The 19,335-nt window shown below is 37.3% G+C and overlaps 1 protein-coding gene across 1 annotated transcript in view; it reads left to right on the top strand.

Moving 5' to 3' along the window:
* LOC136842776 (carotenoid isomerooxygenase-like) overlaps positions 1-18,341 on the top strand; it is a 27,867-nt gene extending 9,526 nt beyond the window's left edge. Inside the window, exons 2-13 of the mRNA XM_067110602.1 lie at positions 3,723-5,353; positions 6,526-6,639; positions 6,992-7,103; positions 7,526-7,672; positions 10,978-11,122; positions 11,528-11,681; positions 12,135-12,346; positions 13,229-13,408; positions 14,279-14,476; positions 14,851-14,943; positions 17,216-17,314; positions 17,764-18,341. Coding sequence (XP_066966703.1) covers positions 3,865-5,353; positions 6,526-6,639; positions 6,992-7,103; positions 7,526-7,672; positions 10,978-11,122; positions 11,528-11,681; positions 12,135-12,346; positions 13,229-13,408; positions 14,279-14,476; positions 14,851-14,943; positions 17,216-17,314; positions 17,764-17,988 — 3,168 coding nt within the window. The 5' untranslated portion in view covers positions 3,723-3,864 and the 3' untranslated portion in view covers positions 17,989-18,341. The remainder of the gene's footprint in view (positions 1-3,722; positions 5,354-6,525; positions 6,640-6,991; positions 7,104-7,525; positions 7,673-10,977; positions 11,123-11,527; positions 11,682-12,134; positions 12,347-13,228; positions 13,409-14,278; positions 14,477-14,850; positions 14,944-17,215; positions 17,315-17,763) is intronic.
* Positions 18,342-19,335: the final 994 nt, after the last annotated feature.

Here is a 19,335-nt window from a genome sequence, read left to right as displayed (position 1 = left end):
CGAAGTAGGCAGTAAGGAACAAAGTGAAAACATAGAACTGCAAGTGCCTTCCGCATGCATGGCAAGAGGTAAACTATACGGGTTTCTTTCGTGCACTGGCCTACTCCATTTTACCCTACTCATCAGCAGTTCAACAGGTAATCATTCTCTCCCTCTCCCTCTCAAATTCTTATTCACGAATTGCAATAAAAGTGTATATATAGCATGCTCAGAAATGTGGCACTTCCGGTATATTTCTCAAATAAAATATGCAAAGAAAGCACAAGAAAATATCCATCTTCAAGGTCATACGTGAAGCATACCTGACACATTTTCTCAGAATAGAAATTCGTTTAAAATTTATATAAGCACACTAATTGCTTAATTACCTTTAGTTTTCCTATGTTCCATTAATAGCCCGAGTAAACAAGAAAATAAAACAATAAAAAAAGACGTTTGGTGAAAACATAGAAAAAACACTTGCTTCCGGATGCATGGCAAGCTGAAAGCTATACCGGTTTCCGTCCTGTATTGATCGAGTTCAGAACTTCAAGACTCTTCTTCTTTTTCTTCCTGACAGTAAGTATGATAAGCTAAAATCTTTCATTCTCACTCTTTCTCTGTGTATAAATTTCTTTTTTTTTTTTTAATAATTCAGGTTGACTGTCGTGAAATGATAATGATACTTTAGTTGTCAGTATATATATTATATATATATATATATATATGTATATATATATATATATATATATATATATACAGTATATATATATATATATATATATATAAATGTATGTATGCATATATATATATATATATATATATATATATATATATATATATATATATATATATATATATATATATATATATATAATAATAATAATAATAATATTATTTCCAAAGTAGAGCAAATTAGATATTAAACGACATTCGTAGTTAAATATTCGTGTACGTAAAATGCGGCGGTGATGTGATAAAATTGTTTATATATATATATATATATATATATATATATATATATATATATATATATATATATATATATATATATACAGTATATATGTAATGTGTGTGCGTGTGTGAACGGCTTATGTTGACACGTACGATATACTAAACAAACGAAAAATATGTATATAGGAATCCCCAATAGGACGTACATTTAAGGGCGTATTATGTATCTTGCCAGAGCTTGTAAGTGTATATTACTGGCCATCTGAGAAACCACTGTTGTTATATTGATTATACCATCAAATACTCTTTATTTTCATCAGCTCATTGTGAGACCACGTTGCACTGAACCAGGTAACAGAGAGAGAGAGAGAGAGAGAGAGAGAGAGAGAGAGAGAGAGAGAGAGAAGGTTATCAATAGGCTTCAAGCACTTGAACTACTGCAGCCTATTGCTGATAAAGCATGTGCCCGGGCACGTGCCTCCTCATACATTCTCGGCTTACTGCTGAGTAACTAACTGCTCCTCAATTCAGTACCCCAATTTGCGAGCTCAATGTGCGTGAGCCTTGGAGCCGCTCTATTGGATTTTTGAGTAAACAAGCGTTCAATGGGGCTCTCTGAATCTGCGCTGTTGCCTTTTTGCTCTGCTAAACACACGCGCTGTTAATTAATTGCAGCTAGCAGTCTCAACATTTAAGTATTTAAAACCCGCAGAACTTTGGCATTTTCTTTGGAACTTTTTCGTGTTTGTCTTCCAGACTTGTTTTATATTATTATTTTTTTTTTTTGGCGTTGTTAAAAAATTACTCAAATTACGACATTGCTTTCATGATGTTAAGCCGGTCCATCTTTGCTGAAGCATTATTGTACTGTGCATGGATAAATTACACATTAAAATGTACCCTTCCTTTGTTCATCTTCTTTTCTCGCTCTTTGTTTTATGAATAATTATCTCCGTTTTATCAGCTGAACAGGCGGAAATTTCATTCATCTAAAAATCACGAGCAAACATATCTCGAATTCAGATTCCTTGGACAATTTGTACGTCGTTATTATATGAGACCAAAAGTTTAAAGGCAAGAATGTGCAGCCAAGTTCTATCGCACAAGTAACTTGAAAATATGAAAGGCTGTTTGATTAAGTAGCCACTCTGGTAATTTTGGTTGTGAGAATCACTACAGACCAGAAAGGACAACGCAGATATATCCTAGGGTCTTTTTCATTCATTTGTAGAATAATGAGCAATTGCCTAATAATGAACTTATCAATATATAAAATAAAGAAGAAAGATAGTGTCTAATTTTCATCTGACGTTCTGAAGCCGTGGGTAACTTATCTTACAGCCTCAGTGGCACGGCCTTGAGCAGTGACTGGTTTGTGTTAACCAAGTCTTGCTTGAAGGAACGTTCTGTTAAGAACTACACACGTTCATTTTTATTTGTTGTAAACTGTTGTTATTTGTGAATTATATCTCAAGTTTTAGATACGATCCATTACGAAATATGACCAAAATTAATTAAACGGAACACAATATAACCAAAGAAACAGCACAAACAACTAAAGTTATCAGACCGTCGACGAAACTAGGAAGCATTATTGCATCAACCTTGAGGACGGACTCTACGTGGTAGGGAAGGAGAGAGGGAGGGAGAAAGGTAGGCTTATGGAGCTCGCAGGGGAAGGCATATAGGTAGGTAGGCAGGTAGGTGGACGACGGCTACCCAAGAAAAGCCAGACGGACGGCTAATGAGACTAAACCTGTTAGCCAGGTAAGACTACCAGGAAGTGAGATCGGAAGTCACAGGTCCACAGTAGCGTTGGGTCAATCATATTACCTTTTTTTTTTTCAGAAATTTTGCACATAGACAAATTATTTTTTATGAGCTGTTTCTCTCTCTCTCTCTCTCTCTCTCTCTCTCTCTCTCTCTCTCACACACACACACACATAGCCTACATACATACATATATATATATATATATATATATATATATATATATATATATATATATATATATATATATATATATATATAGGGTGCTGGTGACTGGTACAGTACATGTACATACGCTACCGGGGTCTAAGCGATGACAGGCAGGGCAGCCGATCGAGACTACAAAGTCTACCCCAAAGCCAAATCAAAGTCCTTCAAAAAGAAGGCATCGTCCTTACCCCATACGACTGGGAAATAAGCACGTTAAAAAAGAATAAGTATATATATATATACATATATATATATATATATATATATATATATATATATATATAGAGAGAGAGAGAGAGAGAGAGAGAGAGAGAGAGAGAGAGAGAGAGAGAGAGAAGTTCATCCTTAATAATCCGCTCTCCAATACCACAGATGCCGGTTTACCAATTCTGACTGACAATTGACACATGCTATATATTTTGAATTTAATTTTTTCAAATATTATTGTTGCTTGAAAACAAACCACAAAAATCTCCCTCGTAGCTTCTCTATAAGTTATGAAATAGTGAGTATAAGATCACTTCTGATGCTAAAAAGTATTGTATAGTTATTTTGAAGTGACCTTTTCTGCTAATGTCTTATCGTTGTTACCATATAACGTGACAGTATGAGTGTCTCATTTCACCCAACAGTGTTAGGTTTCATACTTCATTAAACCAGAGGTTAACCGCGAGTTACGGACCCAGATTTAACTGTAATACAGATCCCTGGTCTTCTGCTTTATAACGATGTTCACATGACAGGAATCTGTTGCAGTGTAATTAGAATATCCTGCCAGAGAACTTGACCTCCTTTTGTTTCTTCTACAGGCATGTGGGAACTGAACACCGCCGGTCCCCGAACGTGACAGGCATTCATCTCTGGAGGAGATAAATGTTGTTGCCGTGATCTTGCTCTTCTTCTTCTCGTTCGTCGGCTCCATGAATTAAGAGAAGCCTCCTTTCAGTCAAGATGGATCTAGAAGTGAGCATCAGTCTCGCTGACGCAGCCCTCAGCGAAGTAACAGACATGGCTACTGACAGTCAGATTTCTCCTTTCGGGAACCGCCAGTGTGACAGCTCGGATTCTGGTCAGTACGAAACAGAACCTGACTTGTCAGAAGGATCTGCGGAGGAGAATGACGTGGATGGAAACAGGAATAGGCCTATGGCTTTGGATGACGTAGATGGCAGCAGGAATAGGCCTATGGCCTTGGATAACGTAGATGAAAACATGGATAAAGCTACAGTCTTTGATGAGAATAGGGCGACGGCGAATCAGAATTGCATCTCCGCTGACGAGAACGTAGCACATAATCGGTACGATTTCTCCATTGTATCTAACGTCAAGGAGATCGAACCTCGTTTGCCTGAGAGTAAAGGCGAATTAAAGAGAAACATTACCACCAATGACGGTAATGACCTCGTCATTGAAACCTCATCGGATGATTCTAAGCCAACAATAAAACTTTCTAGAAATTCTTCTTTTCAGGGACCCATGATAACCAGCATCAGAATAGGAGCTCCCAAGAGGAGTGCCAGTATGGACGGTGAAGATTTGTGCCCACCCGAATTGGAGTACACCATCAGTGTATCAGGTCAGAACAATGTCACGTTGCAAATGACCACTGCTCCGTCTCTTCGTAAGACTACTTGTGACAAGAAAGTTTCAACTCAGAATAATTGTGAGTTGCAGTTGCTTGGTGGAAACTCGGTAGAAATGGCGGAAGAAGGGCTTCTCTCTGAGCATGAAATAATGGTAGGAAACCAGACAGTAAGGTTACGCCCCAAGAAGGCCCAAAATCGAAACGGGTGCACAACGAAATCTTACTCATCTCAGACAGAGGAAATGAAGCGCCATAGCGCAGAGATATCGCAGCTCAGACATGCTCTGGAACAAAAAATCAACCGAAATTCGCCTCACAGGAAGAGTTATCATGACAGTCCATACGGAGGCAGACGGCCCCTCAGTGCCGTTGGATATTCGAGTCTATGTGGCACCCCGATCAAAGAAAACAAACGCCCTAGGGAGAGTGGCACCTTCGTCAGGAGGTCTGTGAGCCACATGTCAAGTCCTCTTCACTGGCGGAACGACGCCAGAAACTCTGTGCACGTCACCGATCAGAAGAAACTTGAATTCCTATCAGATGGTCATCAGGATTTCAGCAACTCTTACGAATCAGGACTCTGCAACGAATATCACAATATTATCGGAAGCAACACCCATGGGACTTCCTGTCCACAGTCTTATTGCGATAATTTCTGCCCAGAGAGAAACAACAGGCATTGCAACACCTGCACCAACAAACAGTTTTCGCATCCCTACTTCTGCGAGAACGAAGAAAATATAACTTGTCGTAATAAAAACCTTCATAACTCCTTGGGAATTGGGTCTACGTGCTCACACCACAAGAGAGCCAGCTCTATTCCTGGGAGTATGGCAGATAAAACCCAAGCATCAGGTAGTGTCTGTCGTCATGTTTTAAATCATTAGGGCTGACATTACGAAATAGTTGTAGTGGATATCTGTATGAATACAAAAGCTTTCCACAATGTATTTAAGTATTTGAACACAGAGGGGGCCCATTAGCGAAATGTTCGAATGCATAGGTATATAACAAACGAATTCTAGTGGGGAATCTATGACTTTACTTTAATGCATAATAATCTATTCTGCCACTTATTCGCTATAAATATTGTGATCGTATAAACTAGCTTTTTCAATTACATTCTTCTTCAACTAAGTTGAACAAAAATCCATTACGAGTTATTTTATGAATATTTCTTAAACTTTCCAGGAAAAAGTCAGAGAAAGAGTGATTGGGAACGAGAAAGCTTACTGAATACTTTACCTTCTGAGTTAAAATGAGCTCCTTCCCGATTTTTTATGAGAATTAGTTTTGCGACAACGGCGAAAGATAGTGCCTTGTTATTATTGTATTTTTCGGTGAAATTCTCCAGGGGAAACCTCGTAAATGGTTCCAGCAGAGACGGGCCTGGAATGGAGAAACCACTGATAGAAATGACTACAGAATTATATCTAAGTTTTGGGTCATTGACTAACTTCACTGGAGCTGGCTAAAGTTTGTTTAATGTCTCTCGTTTTAGTGAATTAACGTAAGACACACGTTCAAAACCTTTATTAAATTGTTGTAGTTTATATCTCCTGACATGTGATCGCATGACCTGGATGCATTTACGATGACTGCAGAAAATGTATATTCATTCAAACCCTATATTATACAGAGGAATTGTCTTTAGTTTTCCATATTCTACAATTTTTTTAAACCGAATATGCGAATCTCAAAGTCTTTAATTGGTTAAGCAACTTTTATCAAAGTTACTCTTTGAAAGAGACCATTCGGTATCGCTAAAGAAAACGTGGCCGAAATCTTGCGTAGACTTAGTCTCTGCAGCATGGCATTGCAACAGATTTGTAAGATGTTCATAGATTCTTAAAAAATCAGTGATATATAACTTCAGCTCTTACAAGACGCAGTAAATAAATTAGATATTTATTGGTAAACATTCAAACAGTGAACTGAAGACAATATAGCTTACAGAACTGAATTTAAACGAAGAAAATGACATACCCTTCTTTGTGTTGAAAATGGCATTATTCCATCCCAACCAGGGCCAACGGTGGAAGACGATGGAAGGGTCAACTACTACCCGAACTGCGATGCAACCATCTGGCTGAGGTCGTGTGAACAAGAGGTCACTGAGCCGTTGTCTGGAGAACAGATAGGTAAGAGATAGTAGGTCTAAGAGATGATTGGTCTATCACTCTTGCTTAGTAAGTCTAAGAGATGATTGGTCTATCACTCTTGCTATACAAAGATGTTTTTCTGAATTTTATTTCATAAATCTGATTCCCGCTGCCTGTAAGACATGCATCATCTTCTTCATGGGTTCCGTTTCAGTTTATTGTCATTATCGTTATTATTTTTGTATTTTTTCAACGGTACGATATTTATAAGTCTACAATTCCTACCACAACTGCAGTGATTCCAAAGATTTCCACATATCTTTATACCCTCCAGATTAAGAAATTTGTTCACTTATTAAAATATTAAATGCTTTTTCCTCTCATCTTTAAGGACAAGTTCCCCACTGGATATCAGGGACACTCATCAGAAACGGCCCTGGGAGGTTGAAAGTCGGCGACCAAAAGTACAATCACTTATTCGACGGATCAGCTCTGCTGCACAGGTAGTGTGTGTAGGATTCTTGTCTCTATATTATTATTATTATTATTATTATTATTATTATTATTATTATTATTATTATTATTATTATTATTAGTAGTAGTAGTAGTAGTAGTAGTAGTAGTAGTAGTAGTAGTAGGTGTAGCACTAAGTTCTCCTTTGTTGCTATGGTTTCCATAAACTTGATATTACTAACTTTAAGTAATTTATAACGAACAAAATTCTTCTCCAGTTACATTGCATTAGACTATAAAAACTTTTATTATTATTATTTCTTTCGACTTTCGAGTCATTTTGTATGGAATCAAGAGGCATTTCATCAACAAAATAATCCATTAGAGAGAGAGAGAGAGAGAGAGAGAGAGAGAGAGAGAGAGAGAGAGAGAGAGGTAGGTCTAAACCTTAATCATTTTCTTTTCATTTCAGATTCCACTTCAAAAAAGGCAAAGTGACTTACCAGAATAGGTTCCTGCGGAGCAGAAGTTACTTGCGAGACACCAAAGCCCAGCGGATAGTCGTGAACTACTTCGGTACGCGCGCCCATCCCGACCCGTGCAGAACTATCCTTCAGAAGTGAGTGAGACTGAGCATACTTTTGTTAACGTTACAATTATTATTATTATTATTATTATTATTATTATTATTATTATTATTATTGAGAAGATAGCGTTGAAATTCTTTATGATTAAAGAATCTTTTGTCATTATCAATAATAAGATAACTGAACCGCATTTGTTTAAAGTAGCTATGAATGATAAAAGGTCATTTACGATTTTTATGTGTCTTGTGGACATTAGACTTCTGCTGTAAGAGAAGACAGTAGTATTTTATAAAGTGGTTAACAAAAACCAAGTGAAAATCGAAAAATAATTCTAACAATGACAATTACATGCGTGTGCTTATCGTTTACACACTGTATGCAAATATAGATAGATAGACAGATAGGTATATATACAGTATATAGGTCTAGTTTTTCAGTCCCGCAGAGACATTTTAAAGAGAAAATTTGACTAACAGCATACCATAGTCGGTTTCAACCACAGAGCGTCAATTACATGGTGTGGGTATGTCCTATTCTCCCTGCCAAGCCCGGACCTGAAACTTCCGGTCCAGCATGACAGTCCGGTAGTGTAGAGGAGAAACACCACCATAAGGCAGCACACTGTTTTTTTCACTTCTTGTTTAATTAATATAAGAATGCGTTATTTTATTACAGGTAAGTTAATCATTACTGTGTAATATATTTCGAAATATTGCTGTTCTGAGGTCTATTGGAGTTGCAGTCAAAAATTTTATATTGTTTCTGTATATATCTCAACTACTAGAAAGCGTCTTGTTAAGAAACCGACAAAAAAAGGCTAGCAAAGTCATTTTTGAGAAAAGAGTAAATAAGGCCTACCATGAGAAAGTAATTTTGACTTATTTGGAATAGGATTGTTCTTTAAAGTAGGTTTAAGTAATAAAAATACCTGTCGCATCAATACGCATAGGTCTAGCGTTTGCTTGGCCAAGATTCTTTTCCCTGTTGTTCCCTTCCATATTGGCTATTTTCTCATTTGCATGATGAGTCAACAACCTTTGTCATACAGAACATATTTTTATATATTCGAAAATAAGTTATTCTTAGAAAAAGGGTTAAATGATATAGCACCTTAACAAACGTAGGCTATTGTTTGAGGGCATAGGTCTAGTTTAGGCTACCAAATTTCGTTTTTTGCTATTGCCAATCTATGAGACATATCATTTGATGGTTAAACCATATAAAAAATACAGCTATTTTTACTTTCCGTTGAATAATGAAGGACGTTTTCTATGTTTTGTTTACGTCGTCCTGAGCTACTCTCATCGAGTGCGGCGTTATGACGTTTCGAAATTTCGTTGAGAAACCACGTGTGATGATATGCATATTGTTAAACAATTCTTACCTCCACCTCTGCATGTCTAAAATTACCCATTGATGGCATAGACAGTGACCTACAAGCCTGCATGCTGCAGATAATTCTTAATGACTGGAAAAATGCAGTAGGTGTTCATATGCATCATAGTAATATATTTAAATGACGAGACTTGACACTACTTAATCCTAAGCATTTTCAATAACGAGCTAGGTATTTATTACTCTATATTATGCAGCATATAAAATATTAATGGTATTCTGATTTCAAAATTTACATTCCCACTGCATTTACCTGCCATAATAATATGCTGAAAATATAGGACATGCCAAAAAAGAAAACGGACTACCGCTAATTAAACACATAAATGACTCACTCAGAATAATGGGTAAATAAATTTCCTTATGCTTTGTTTACCTGTCGTGTTATTCCATTTTCTCTTGAAGAATTCCTGTGCCCATTTTTGGCAATTATAAGCTGCGCATTGTACTTTTATGAGATAAGAAACGAAAAAATCACAGTCGCACTGTGGTTTCAACTCACTGTCCACTCACGGGTGACGACGTTGCAATAAGCATGTGTAGCTCGTGATTGGCTGAAAATTAACGTTTCCGATATCGTTGTTTTATTATTATAAACATTCGAACTATTTCATCAGTAAAACTTTTAATGTTTATATATACAAGAACCTTCGCACTTTCTTATATAAATCATAAACATGCCTATTTGTATCGATGATAACTTATACAAGCACGGGAAAGACGGTGTTGGTTTAAACAGTCTACTCGTATTAAACAAAAACGAACGATGGACTTTCCCTAATTATGTTCGGTCTCACTGGAAAAGCCTAGACTGCACGTAGACGTAGACCTATGCCCTAAAACTGTTCAGATCACAAGATTTCCTCATCATTCAAACTTTATTCTGTATAAAACTTCATTGCATAAATATGAAAATAAATATATTATAATACCAAAATTACATCTGCGTCCCTGAACTGGAAAAATAACTTTTATGGTGTTGACCGCTAGAACACGAAGTACTGACGAGCGAACGATAGGCCTATACTAGATATTTGATTTTGCTGCCCATCTTTTAAGCACATTTTCAATTAAAATCAGTCATAATTACTCGCTTATTGTAACCATTATTTATTCATTCCATCCAAGTTTCATTCCAATGCCTTACATTTAAAAGGAAACCTAGACTAACCTTTTATGCCGTATGATGACAAGAATTCATTGAGATTTCAAAGTTTTGCTCGATAGGTTAATTGGCAAAACAATCCAGAAATTGCCCAGTCACTGAGCTATCATAACTATTTGCATGTTAAAGAAAAAAAAATTATGTAAATATTTTAAGTATTCTGAAAAGAAAACAGCAATACCACTGCCATGCATTAACTGAAATTCCCCGCCTTCTAGCCACTGTTGCAGTGGCTGTTCCTTTCACCTTCCCCAGACAGCCTCATAGGCAACAATGTTTCATGCTGTTTCGAATATTACCTTACTCATGTAATTTAAATAAAAAATATTATTAGAATATTTTTTATTCGCACTCTTACAGCCAGATTTTTTTTTTTATTTACCTACAATGAGATAACACATAATTATTGAAAGCCCTTCGTTCGTTTGTGTTTGATATGAGTAAACTATTTGATGCAAGTTCTTCCGTGTGCTTGTGTTGTAATATTGTCGATATAAAAAGGCATGTTTATGATCTGCATCAGAAGGTGTGAGGGTTCTTTGCATATATAAGCATTCAGATATATCTTGCTGAAGAAATAGTTTGCGTCTTTATCACAGTAAGCCTACGCTGTCGGAAACATTGATTTCAGCCAATCACGAGCTAGTTATGCGAATACCTCATCTACCTAAAACCAACGTTTGTAAGACAAATGGATGAAATAGACTATAATCAAATTGAACTCTCTCTCTCTCTCTCTCTCTCATTTCTCTTTAACCTTTGTTTTGTATCCCACAGTATTGCTAGCAAATTCGACTTTGAAGAACACTTCACAGACAACGCTCAAATCAGCCTCTACCCTTATGGGGACGGTCTCTACGCCCTTACGGAAACGCCCTTCATCTTCCGGGTAGATCCAGATACCCTCGATACCCACGAAAAGGTGAGAGAGAGAGAGTTGATTTTCAGCTATAATCATCTCTATTATGTGCCCTGATAATCAGAATTAACTTCATAAATACCTACAGCATATATATATATATATATATATATATATATATATATATATATATATATATATATATATATATATATATATATATATATATATATATATTAATCAACAGACTAATAGTTTCATTCTGTGACAATATTTGATGTAATATGTATTAACAGATTTTACCAAATCAGAAGTTCATTACAGTCTCTGGCTGTGATAACTTAACGGATCAGCAATTAATCTTAATGTTAATAAAAATAGATTACTACTTTAATAATAGTATTGTTTTAGATTCACGTTAATAAAAAAAAAAAAGCGGAAATAATGTATATACGTTATTTGAATCAGGTTGACTTAACGAAGTACCTAGCGGTGTTGACCCACACTGCTCACCCTCACGTCGACAGAGATGGCACAGTCTACAATATAGGCCAAGGTGTCGGTCCGCTTGGCCCCAAATATCACATCTGTAAATTCCCGAATCCGAAGGCTGATAAGAGAGGTTAGATTCCCATTGTCTTAACAAAGAGGAGTTTTTAATCGACGTTACTTTACTCTTTGTTGCCAGTTAAAGGTCAATGTAAATTCGTTTATTGTTCTCTGATTTCATAATTTTAAGTCAGCAGCCCTAGACCTAGTTTTGTGTTTGCTTGCAGTGTGTACATTTATGACTGAGGTTAGTCCAAGGTTTTAATATACTAAAAGCTTTTGGGCATTAATGTATTACAAGACTCATTAACAACTTTTTCAATTTCTTTATGAACCCAGACAATAACTATTGGCCTACAACTTGTCAAAAGTAACTGCGGACTAAAAATCAAGAGGGCTTCAGAATTATGCCTCCGAAAACTGATTTTTTTGTCACAACTTTGTTAAGGACTGAGAGAGAGAGAGAGAGAGAGAGAGAGAGAGAGAGAGAGAGAGAGAGAATACCTAACTCCTCCAACCATTCCAGGTAAAATCAAGAGCCCCTTCGACCAGGCCCAAATCGTTGGTTCGGTGGGTGCAAGATGGCGTCTCAACCCATGCTATATGCACTCCTTCTCCATGACCGAGAACTACTGGGTGATCATCGAGCAGCCTCTAGTGGTGTCCGTTCCCAAAATCCTGAGGGTCGTCATCAAACAGGACGCCCTCATAGATGCCCTTCAGTGGTATGAAAAAGAGGTGGGTTGATCTCTCTCTCTCTCTCTCTCTCTCTCTCTCTCTCTCTCTCTCTATTGAGCTGTTAGAAGTTTAAGCAGGATTCTATAAAACGAATAGATTTCGTCCTTTTATTATTCAGTAATGTGGGTAGCTAACTATGTATACGTAAAACATCTAGAATAGTTTTATATTCCAGGAAACTCTCTCTCTCTCTCTCTCTCTCTCTCTCTCTCTCTCTCTCTCTCTCTCTCTCTCTCTCTCTCTCTCTATATATATATATATATATATATATATATATATATATATATATATATATATATATATATATATATATATATATATTTACATAACCATACACTGACGCCACACATTGAACTTAAGAACCAAAACCGACGAGGTGTTTCAAACCTTATTTTATGTTCTAGGAAAGTCTCTCTCTCTCTCTCTCTCTCTCTCTCTCTCTCTCTCTCTCTCTCTCTCTCTCTCTCTCTCTCTCTCTCTATATATATATATATATATATATATATATATATATATATATATATATATATAAACATTAAACATACCCTGACGTCATATATTGAACATAAGAACCAAAACCAACGAGATGTTTTATACCTCATTTTATGTTCTAGGAAAGTCTCTCTCTCTCTCTCTCTCTCTCTCTCTCTCTCTCTCTCTCTCTCTCTCTCTCTCTCTCTCTCTCTCTCTCTCTCTCTCTCTCTCTCTCTCTCTCTCTCTCTCTCTTTATATGTATATATATAAACATACTGACGTCACATATTGATCATAAGAACCAAAACCAACGAGGTGTTTCAAACCTCATTTTAACGACAGCCTAATAAACCGAGCCTCGAGATTACCCCTCCGTAGATCCTCTCGTAAAACCGAGCTCGCTTTCAGACGAAGATCCACGTCATCCGGCGGGACACGGGAGCGACGATAACCACCCAGTACGTGACAGAGACGTTCTTCTTCTTGCACACCATCAACGCCTACGAGGACAGAGGTCACATCGTCCTCGACATCGCCACCTACAAGAACGCCGAGATGCTCCACTGCATGTACGTCGAGGCTCTTAAGGTAAATTGCCTGAGGTTTTTAGTTTCCTGTAAAAGAAAACTGTTGTGCGGGCTTTCTATGTCCGTCCGCACTTTTTCTGTCCGTCCTCAGAGCTTAAAAACTACTGAGGCTAGAGGGCTGCAAATTGGTATGTTGATCATCCACCCGCCAGTCATCAAACATACCAAATTGCAGCCCTCTAGCCTCAGCATTTTTTAAAATTTTATTTAAGGTTAAGTTAGCCATGATCGTGCCTCTGGCAACGATATAGGACATGCCACCACCGGGCCGCGACTCATACAGCATTATACCGGTGGCCTTGATTATACGCTGTAGCTGCTGTATAGAAAACTCGATTGCGCCGAAGAAACTTCGGCGTATTTTTTACTTATTTTATTTTTTTCCATGGGAAATATGTTAGTCTTAGGTGTAACGGAGACATTTATTGGGCTTCTACTTCAGGTAAGTAGCCGCTAATGGACCCTGTGAACGAGTTACCTGTGCAAGGTTCGCTTGAAAAACGGTCTAGACCAAGACCTAAATAATTTAGGTCTTGGTCTAGAGTAGACCGTGGCTAGGTGATGAATAAAGAATGAGTGAAGGTTTGAATTCAACTGCCTCAGTAAGTGTAAATATCCAATCATTTACTGGCAATTCCTTTTTAGAATATGTTTCATATAGGGTCATTTTTCGTCTTCTTGGAAACATGGTCTAGACTAGAGTCTAGACCGTGTCTGAAAAGATCAGGTGGCCGGATGACGATCAAAGAATGAACGAAAATCTGAATCTAACCGTCTCAATTAGTGTAAAATCCAATTATTTATTGATACTCCCTTTCGAAAACATGTCCCATACAGGGTCAATTTTCAGAATACCTTTCCTCTCCTCCAGAACGCATCCTACGATCCATCCTACGCCCGGATGTTCCGAGGGCGTCCCAAGAGATGGGTGATCCCCCTGAGGCCGAACAAAGACGCCAGCGTCGGCACTAACTTGGTCACTCTGCCTGACACCAAGTGCCAAGGGCGATGGCTCAAGAAGAATGTCATCTACTTGACGCCGGAGTTGCTGGCCGATATTGGCTGTGAGGTAAATAAAACAAATGTAGGATTCTATTTCTTCTTCTTCTTCTTCTTCTTCTTCTTCTTCTTCTTCTTCTTCTCTCTCTCTCTCTCTCTCTCTCTCTCTCTCTCTCTCTCTCTGTGTACTAACGTTGTCGTTTTATTTTTAGTTACCATTTTCCAGTAATGCCTTCAAAGTTCAGCTTCATAATTTCATGTCCATATATATATATATATATATATATATATATATATATATATATATATATATATATATATATATTTATATGTATACATATATATAGACAGCAGATAGATAGATATATACATATATAAATACAAATATAATCGTCATAACATATACAGATAATAATTAAGATCGCCTCTCCATCCCTTTGTCAGGTACCTCGTATTCATTACGAGAAACACAACGGAAGACCTTACCAGTATTTCTACGCTATCTGCAGTGACGTCGACCACCCGAACCCGGGCACGGTAAGTCAAAACACTCACTACACTTTGCCTTTGACCAACGTTACAACTTCATTTTTATTTTGAAGTTATAACATTATTGATCGCATTTTTCGTCTTATACTTATTCTTATGCGAACGCGAGTTGCAAAAAGCCACCTGTGTCAGTACAGGACCGGCTAAAACATTACCCCATCCCCTACCCAAAGAACCTCGTAGGGGGCTAGTGCCGTCAGTGCACCTCATGCGGTGCACTGTAGGCATTACTTAAGGTTCTTTGCAGCGTCCCTTCAGCCCCTAGCCGCAACTTCTGTCATTCCTTTTACTATACCTTCGTTCATATTCTCTTTCTTCTATCTTACTCTCCACCTTCTCCTAGTTCCTCGTTGGGAGAGCGGGTTCCGTTCTCAGCTACCACTCTGTTGGTCGCGAGTTCGAGTCTCCGACCGGCCAATGAGGAATAAGAGGAATTTATTTCTGGTGATAGAAATTCATTTCTCGCTATAATGTGGTTCGGATTCCACAATAAGCTGTAGGTCCCGTTGCTAGGTAACCAATTGGTTCTTAGCCACGTAAAATAAGTCTAATTCTTCGGGCCAGCCCTAGGAGAGCTGTTAATCAGCTCAGTGGTCTGGTTAAACTAAGATATACTTAACTTTTCTCCACCTTCTCCTAACAATGTTGTTTCATAGTGCAACTGCGAGGTCTTCCTCCTGCTATACACCTTTAAAACCTTTTTACTCTCAATTCCCCTTTCAGTGCTTCATGACCTCATAGGTCCCAGTGCTTGGCCCTTGGCCTGAATTTTTTATATTCAATTCCCTACTCGACAGAAGAAATAATACACACCAGTAAAGCAAAATTCAAATAATAGGTGGCGTTGGTGTCTCCGCCAATGTTCCTGGGCTTGGGTTTCAGACACCTGAACGGGATTGCCACAATTCATAAAGTTCATAAATTAGATATTAATATTTTCCTTCGGCAGATATCAATGAAAGTCTGGAGCTGTTAGATTTCATTCAGTAATACTAATTTATTATTATTATTATTATTATTATTATTATTATTATTATTATTATTATTATTATTATTATTATGTGAGAAAGAATATCTTTCCTTCTTTATGTTTTTTGGTAAAGTTTGATAGGAGTCAGTAGGACTGAAGTTGACCTCTGGACTCAGTGATATCATTCTTTTTAAGTTTTTTTTTTTTTTTTACTTTTCCCTCTCTGGACATTCATAAAATTCTCAATTTATTTTCACATATGAACTTTTCCAACGGTATTTTTTTTATGCATTTTCTCTATTTTGATTTCCGTCGTTTCGAAATTCCTAACATATATCCATTTCATCGTATATATATATATTTTTTTTTTACTGTAATTTGATTTTATTGTACCTTCGTGTCAGATTTAAAGAGTTTTGACAAATTATTTTACCAGTGGTTATATTGTCACATTTTGCGTATATGTACACTAGTTGCATTCATATGAATAAATGTCTTTACTTTGAATTTTAATTGCATCTTTATGTCTAATTTAAAGTTTTGGTAAGTTATTTTACCAATACTCACATTTTTATATTTTGTGAATGTATACTAGTGTATTCGTATGAATAAAGTTTTGAGTTTGAATGTAAATATGAATTGGACCTTCATTTCTAATTAAAAGAATTTTTATAAATTATTTTACCAAAACTTATATTTTTATATTATTTATATATGTATACTAATTGCATTCATATGAATAGAGGGATCTTTCCTAGATAGTGACCGCAAAGGGTTTTAACCCTTTGCGGCGTGTTTAGTACAAGGGTTTTAACCCTTTGCGGCGTGTTTAGTACAAGGGTTTTAACCCTTTGCGGCGTGTTTAGTACAAGGGTTTTAACCCTTTGCGGCGTGTTTAGTACAAGGGTTTTAACCCTTTGCGGTGTGTTTAGTACAAGGGTTTTAACCCTTTGCGGCGTGTTTAGTACAAGGGTTTTAACCCTTTGCGGCTTGTTTAGTACAAGGGTTTTAACCCTTTGCGCCGTGTTTAGTACAAGGGTTTTAACCCTTTGCGGCGTGTTTAGTACAAGGGTTTTAACCCTTTGCGGCGTGTTTAGTACAAGCCCGTTGGGGACTACCGTAAAAACATAAACAAAAGACTCTAAATATCATAAAGATAATGACCCCCCGAGAAATATTAGTCCTAGATAACGACCCCCGAAAACCCTTGGGTTCACTATCTAGGAAAGATCCGAATATAGTTTTGAATTCGAATTTGAATTTGAATTGCACCTTTATGCCTAATTGCAGTTAGTGAAGGTAGACGTGGTGAGCAAGACGCACCTGGAATGGAGTGAGGACAACATCTATCCGTCTGAGCCCGTCTTCGTGCCACATCCTCTGGGAAAGGTAACTTTAAATTGAGATTATATTTTATTCATTTGTTTGTTTGTATCAGTTTAATATGGCAGTGTAGCAACAATGGCTCTTGTTCCCTCGATCACCCCTTGCGTCATTATTTATTCATTTCCATGTAACGGCTCTCTCATTCCCTGCTTCTTCCTCTGTTTCTCTCTCTCCCACTTTATATATTTCTGTGACACACACACACACACACACACACACACACACACACACACACACACACACACACACATATATATATATATATACATTTCTATGTCACACACACATATATATGTACATATATAAATATATATGCATATATACATATACAAACATTACTCTTATCATTATGGCTTCACAGCTCCTTGTAATATTTATTTTACTCGTCTTCTTCTTCTTATTATTATTATTATTACTTCGAAGGCTTTCGTAACGTTCATTCTACCTTTCAGAACGAGGATGATGGAGTAGTCCTGTCCGCTCTTCTGAGGGCGAAGGGTCTCGACAACCAGGTCTGCATGGTCATCCTCGACGCTGCTACTTTCACGCTGAGGGCCAGGGTGGAATTCCTGGCCCCTGGGCCCGTTCCCAAGTGCCTCCACGGGTGGTTTGTCCCTGAGGGCAATCTGAAGGTGCACCGGAAGGAACAGGAAAATATTTCTAACAGGGAGGAGTGAAATGCCTCGGGGACGTCGAAGGGGTTATGTACAATATCTTGCGTGAGTGTTTGTTTGTGAAAATGCAGGTTTGTGCGGGTGTGTGTTTGTGTGTAAGGGTAAAGAGTGTCTGTACATTGTTGGTATATATGAATGCATTCAGTTTTGTCAGTGACGTGCTTTTTATTTTGTCAGCAGAAAGGAAAATGTAAAAATATGACACTATGAAATAACTTAATTCTTCGCATAGAAAAAAATCTATTTCAAACTGACCTACGAGTGAAAGACATGTAAAAAAATTAACCACATTAGCCTAGAATTAATTCTGTAGCGACAGAGAACTCTACATAAAAACAATACACGATGATAAAACAGACTTCTTTCCTTCTAGTCCCCATTTTCAACGTTAATAAAGAGTCGTAATGGAAAAGAATTTTCTGCCCTTGCTAACTAATTGAAGGTTACGCGTCCATTAGCTGCAAACACAATATACGAAAACTTTTGGCCCTGCTGCCAATTACCTAGCTGTTGAGAACTCATTACCAAACTTACAGATAGGCGAAAATCCTCATTTGAACTTGTCGCTGTGACAATGGCGTCTAAATGAGACCCATTTTTATTCAATTATACGCAATTAGGCGAGGATAGGCGCGTGAACAGGGGAATATAAAGCGCGAGAAAGGACAGAGGACGTTAACTGACAACTTTTGACAAGCGCTACAGCATTCAATGAGAAAGATGAACACCCTATAAGATAGTTGTGGAAAATACAGAAAATGTACAGCCTAACAGACAAAAGTGTTAGTGGTGATTTCAGAGACTGCAGTAGTTCGTTGTGAGAAGACAGAATGTTCAAAACTTAAAATCATGGCAAATACCATTAAATATTATTCTGCATCTATCGAGAGTACCAGTAAACAGGACAGTGAATGTTAACTGACAATCTCAACAGTATCTAATGAGAAAAGTGAATACCCTAAGGTCGTTGCTCAGGGAAAAATACAAAAAATGTACTGTCTAGCAGACGGAAGAGGAAGCGAAGCTTTAGAAAATTAGAATTAGTAGAGATCACTGTAGTTCCTTGTGAGACGACAGACTAAAATGATTGCAGATATCATTAAATATTGTCCTTCGAGAAAGATAAACGGCCTAAGGTCGTTGTTGGGGGAAAATACAGAAAATGAACAGTCTAGAAGACAGAAGAGGAGGCCTCAGAAGCTGCCGTAGTTCCTTGTGAAAAGACAGGATGTTAAAGTCATGGCCCATCATTAGATATTGGTCTTCATCCATCAAGAGTGCCAGGAAACAGTTTCAGGTATCTGCCTATTCGGTCCTGTGTTTGAGATATTTTCAGTGAGTCTGCTTGAC

Source organism: Macrobrachium rosenbergii, chromosome 10 (genome assembly GCF_040412425.1).
Source record: "Macrobrachium rosenbergii isolate ZJJX-2024 chromosome 10, ASM4041242v1, whole genome shotgun sequence".
NCBI classification, from domain to species: domain Eukaryota; kingdom Metazoa; phylum Arthropoda; class Malacostraca; order Decapoda; family Palaemonidae; genus Macrobrachium; species Macrobrachium rosenbergii.
The sequence above is the reverse complement of the archived record's forward strand: the minus strand, read 5'-3'. Positions and strand labels throughout refer to the sequence as shown.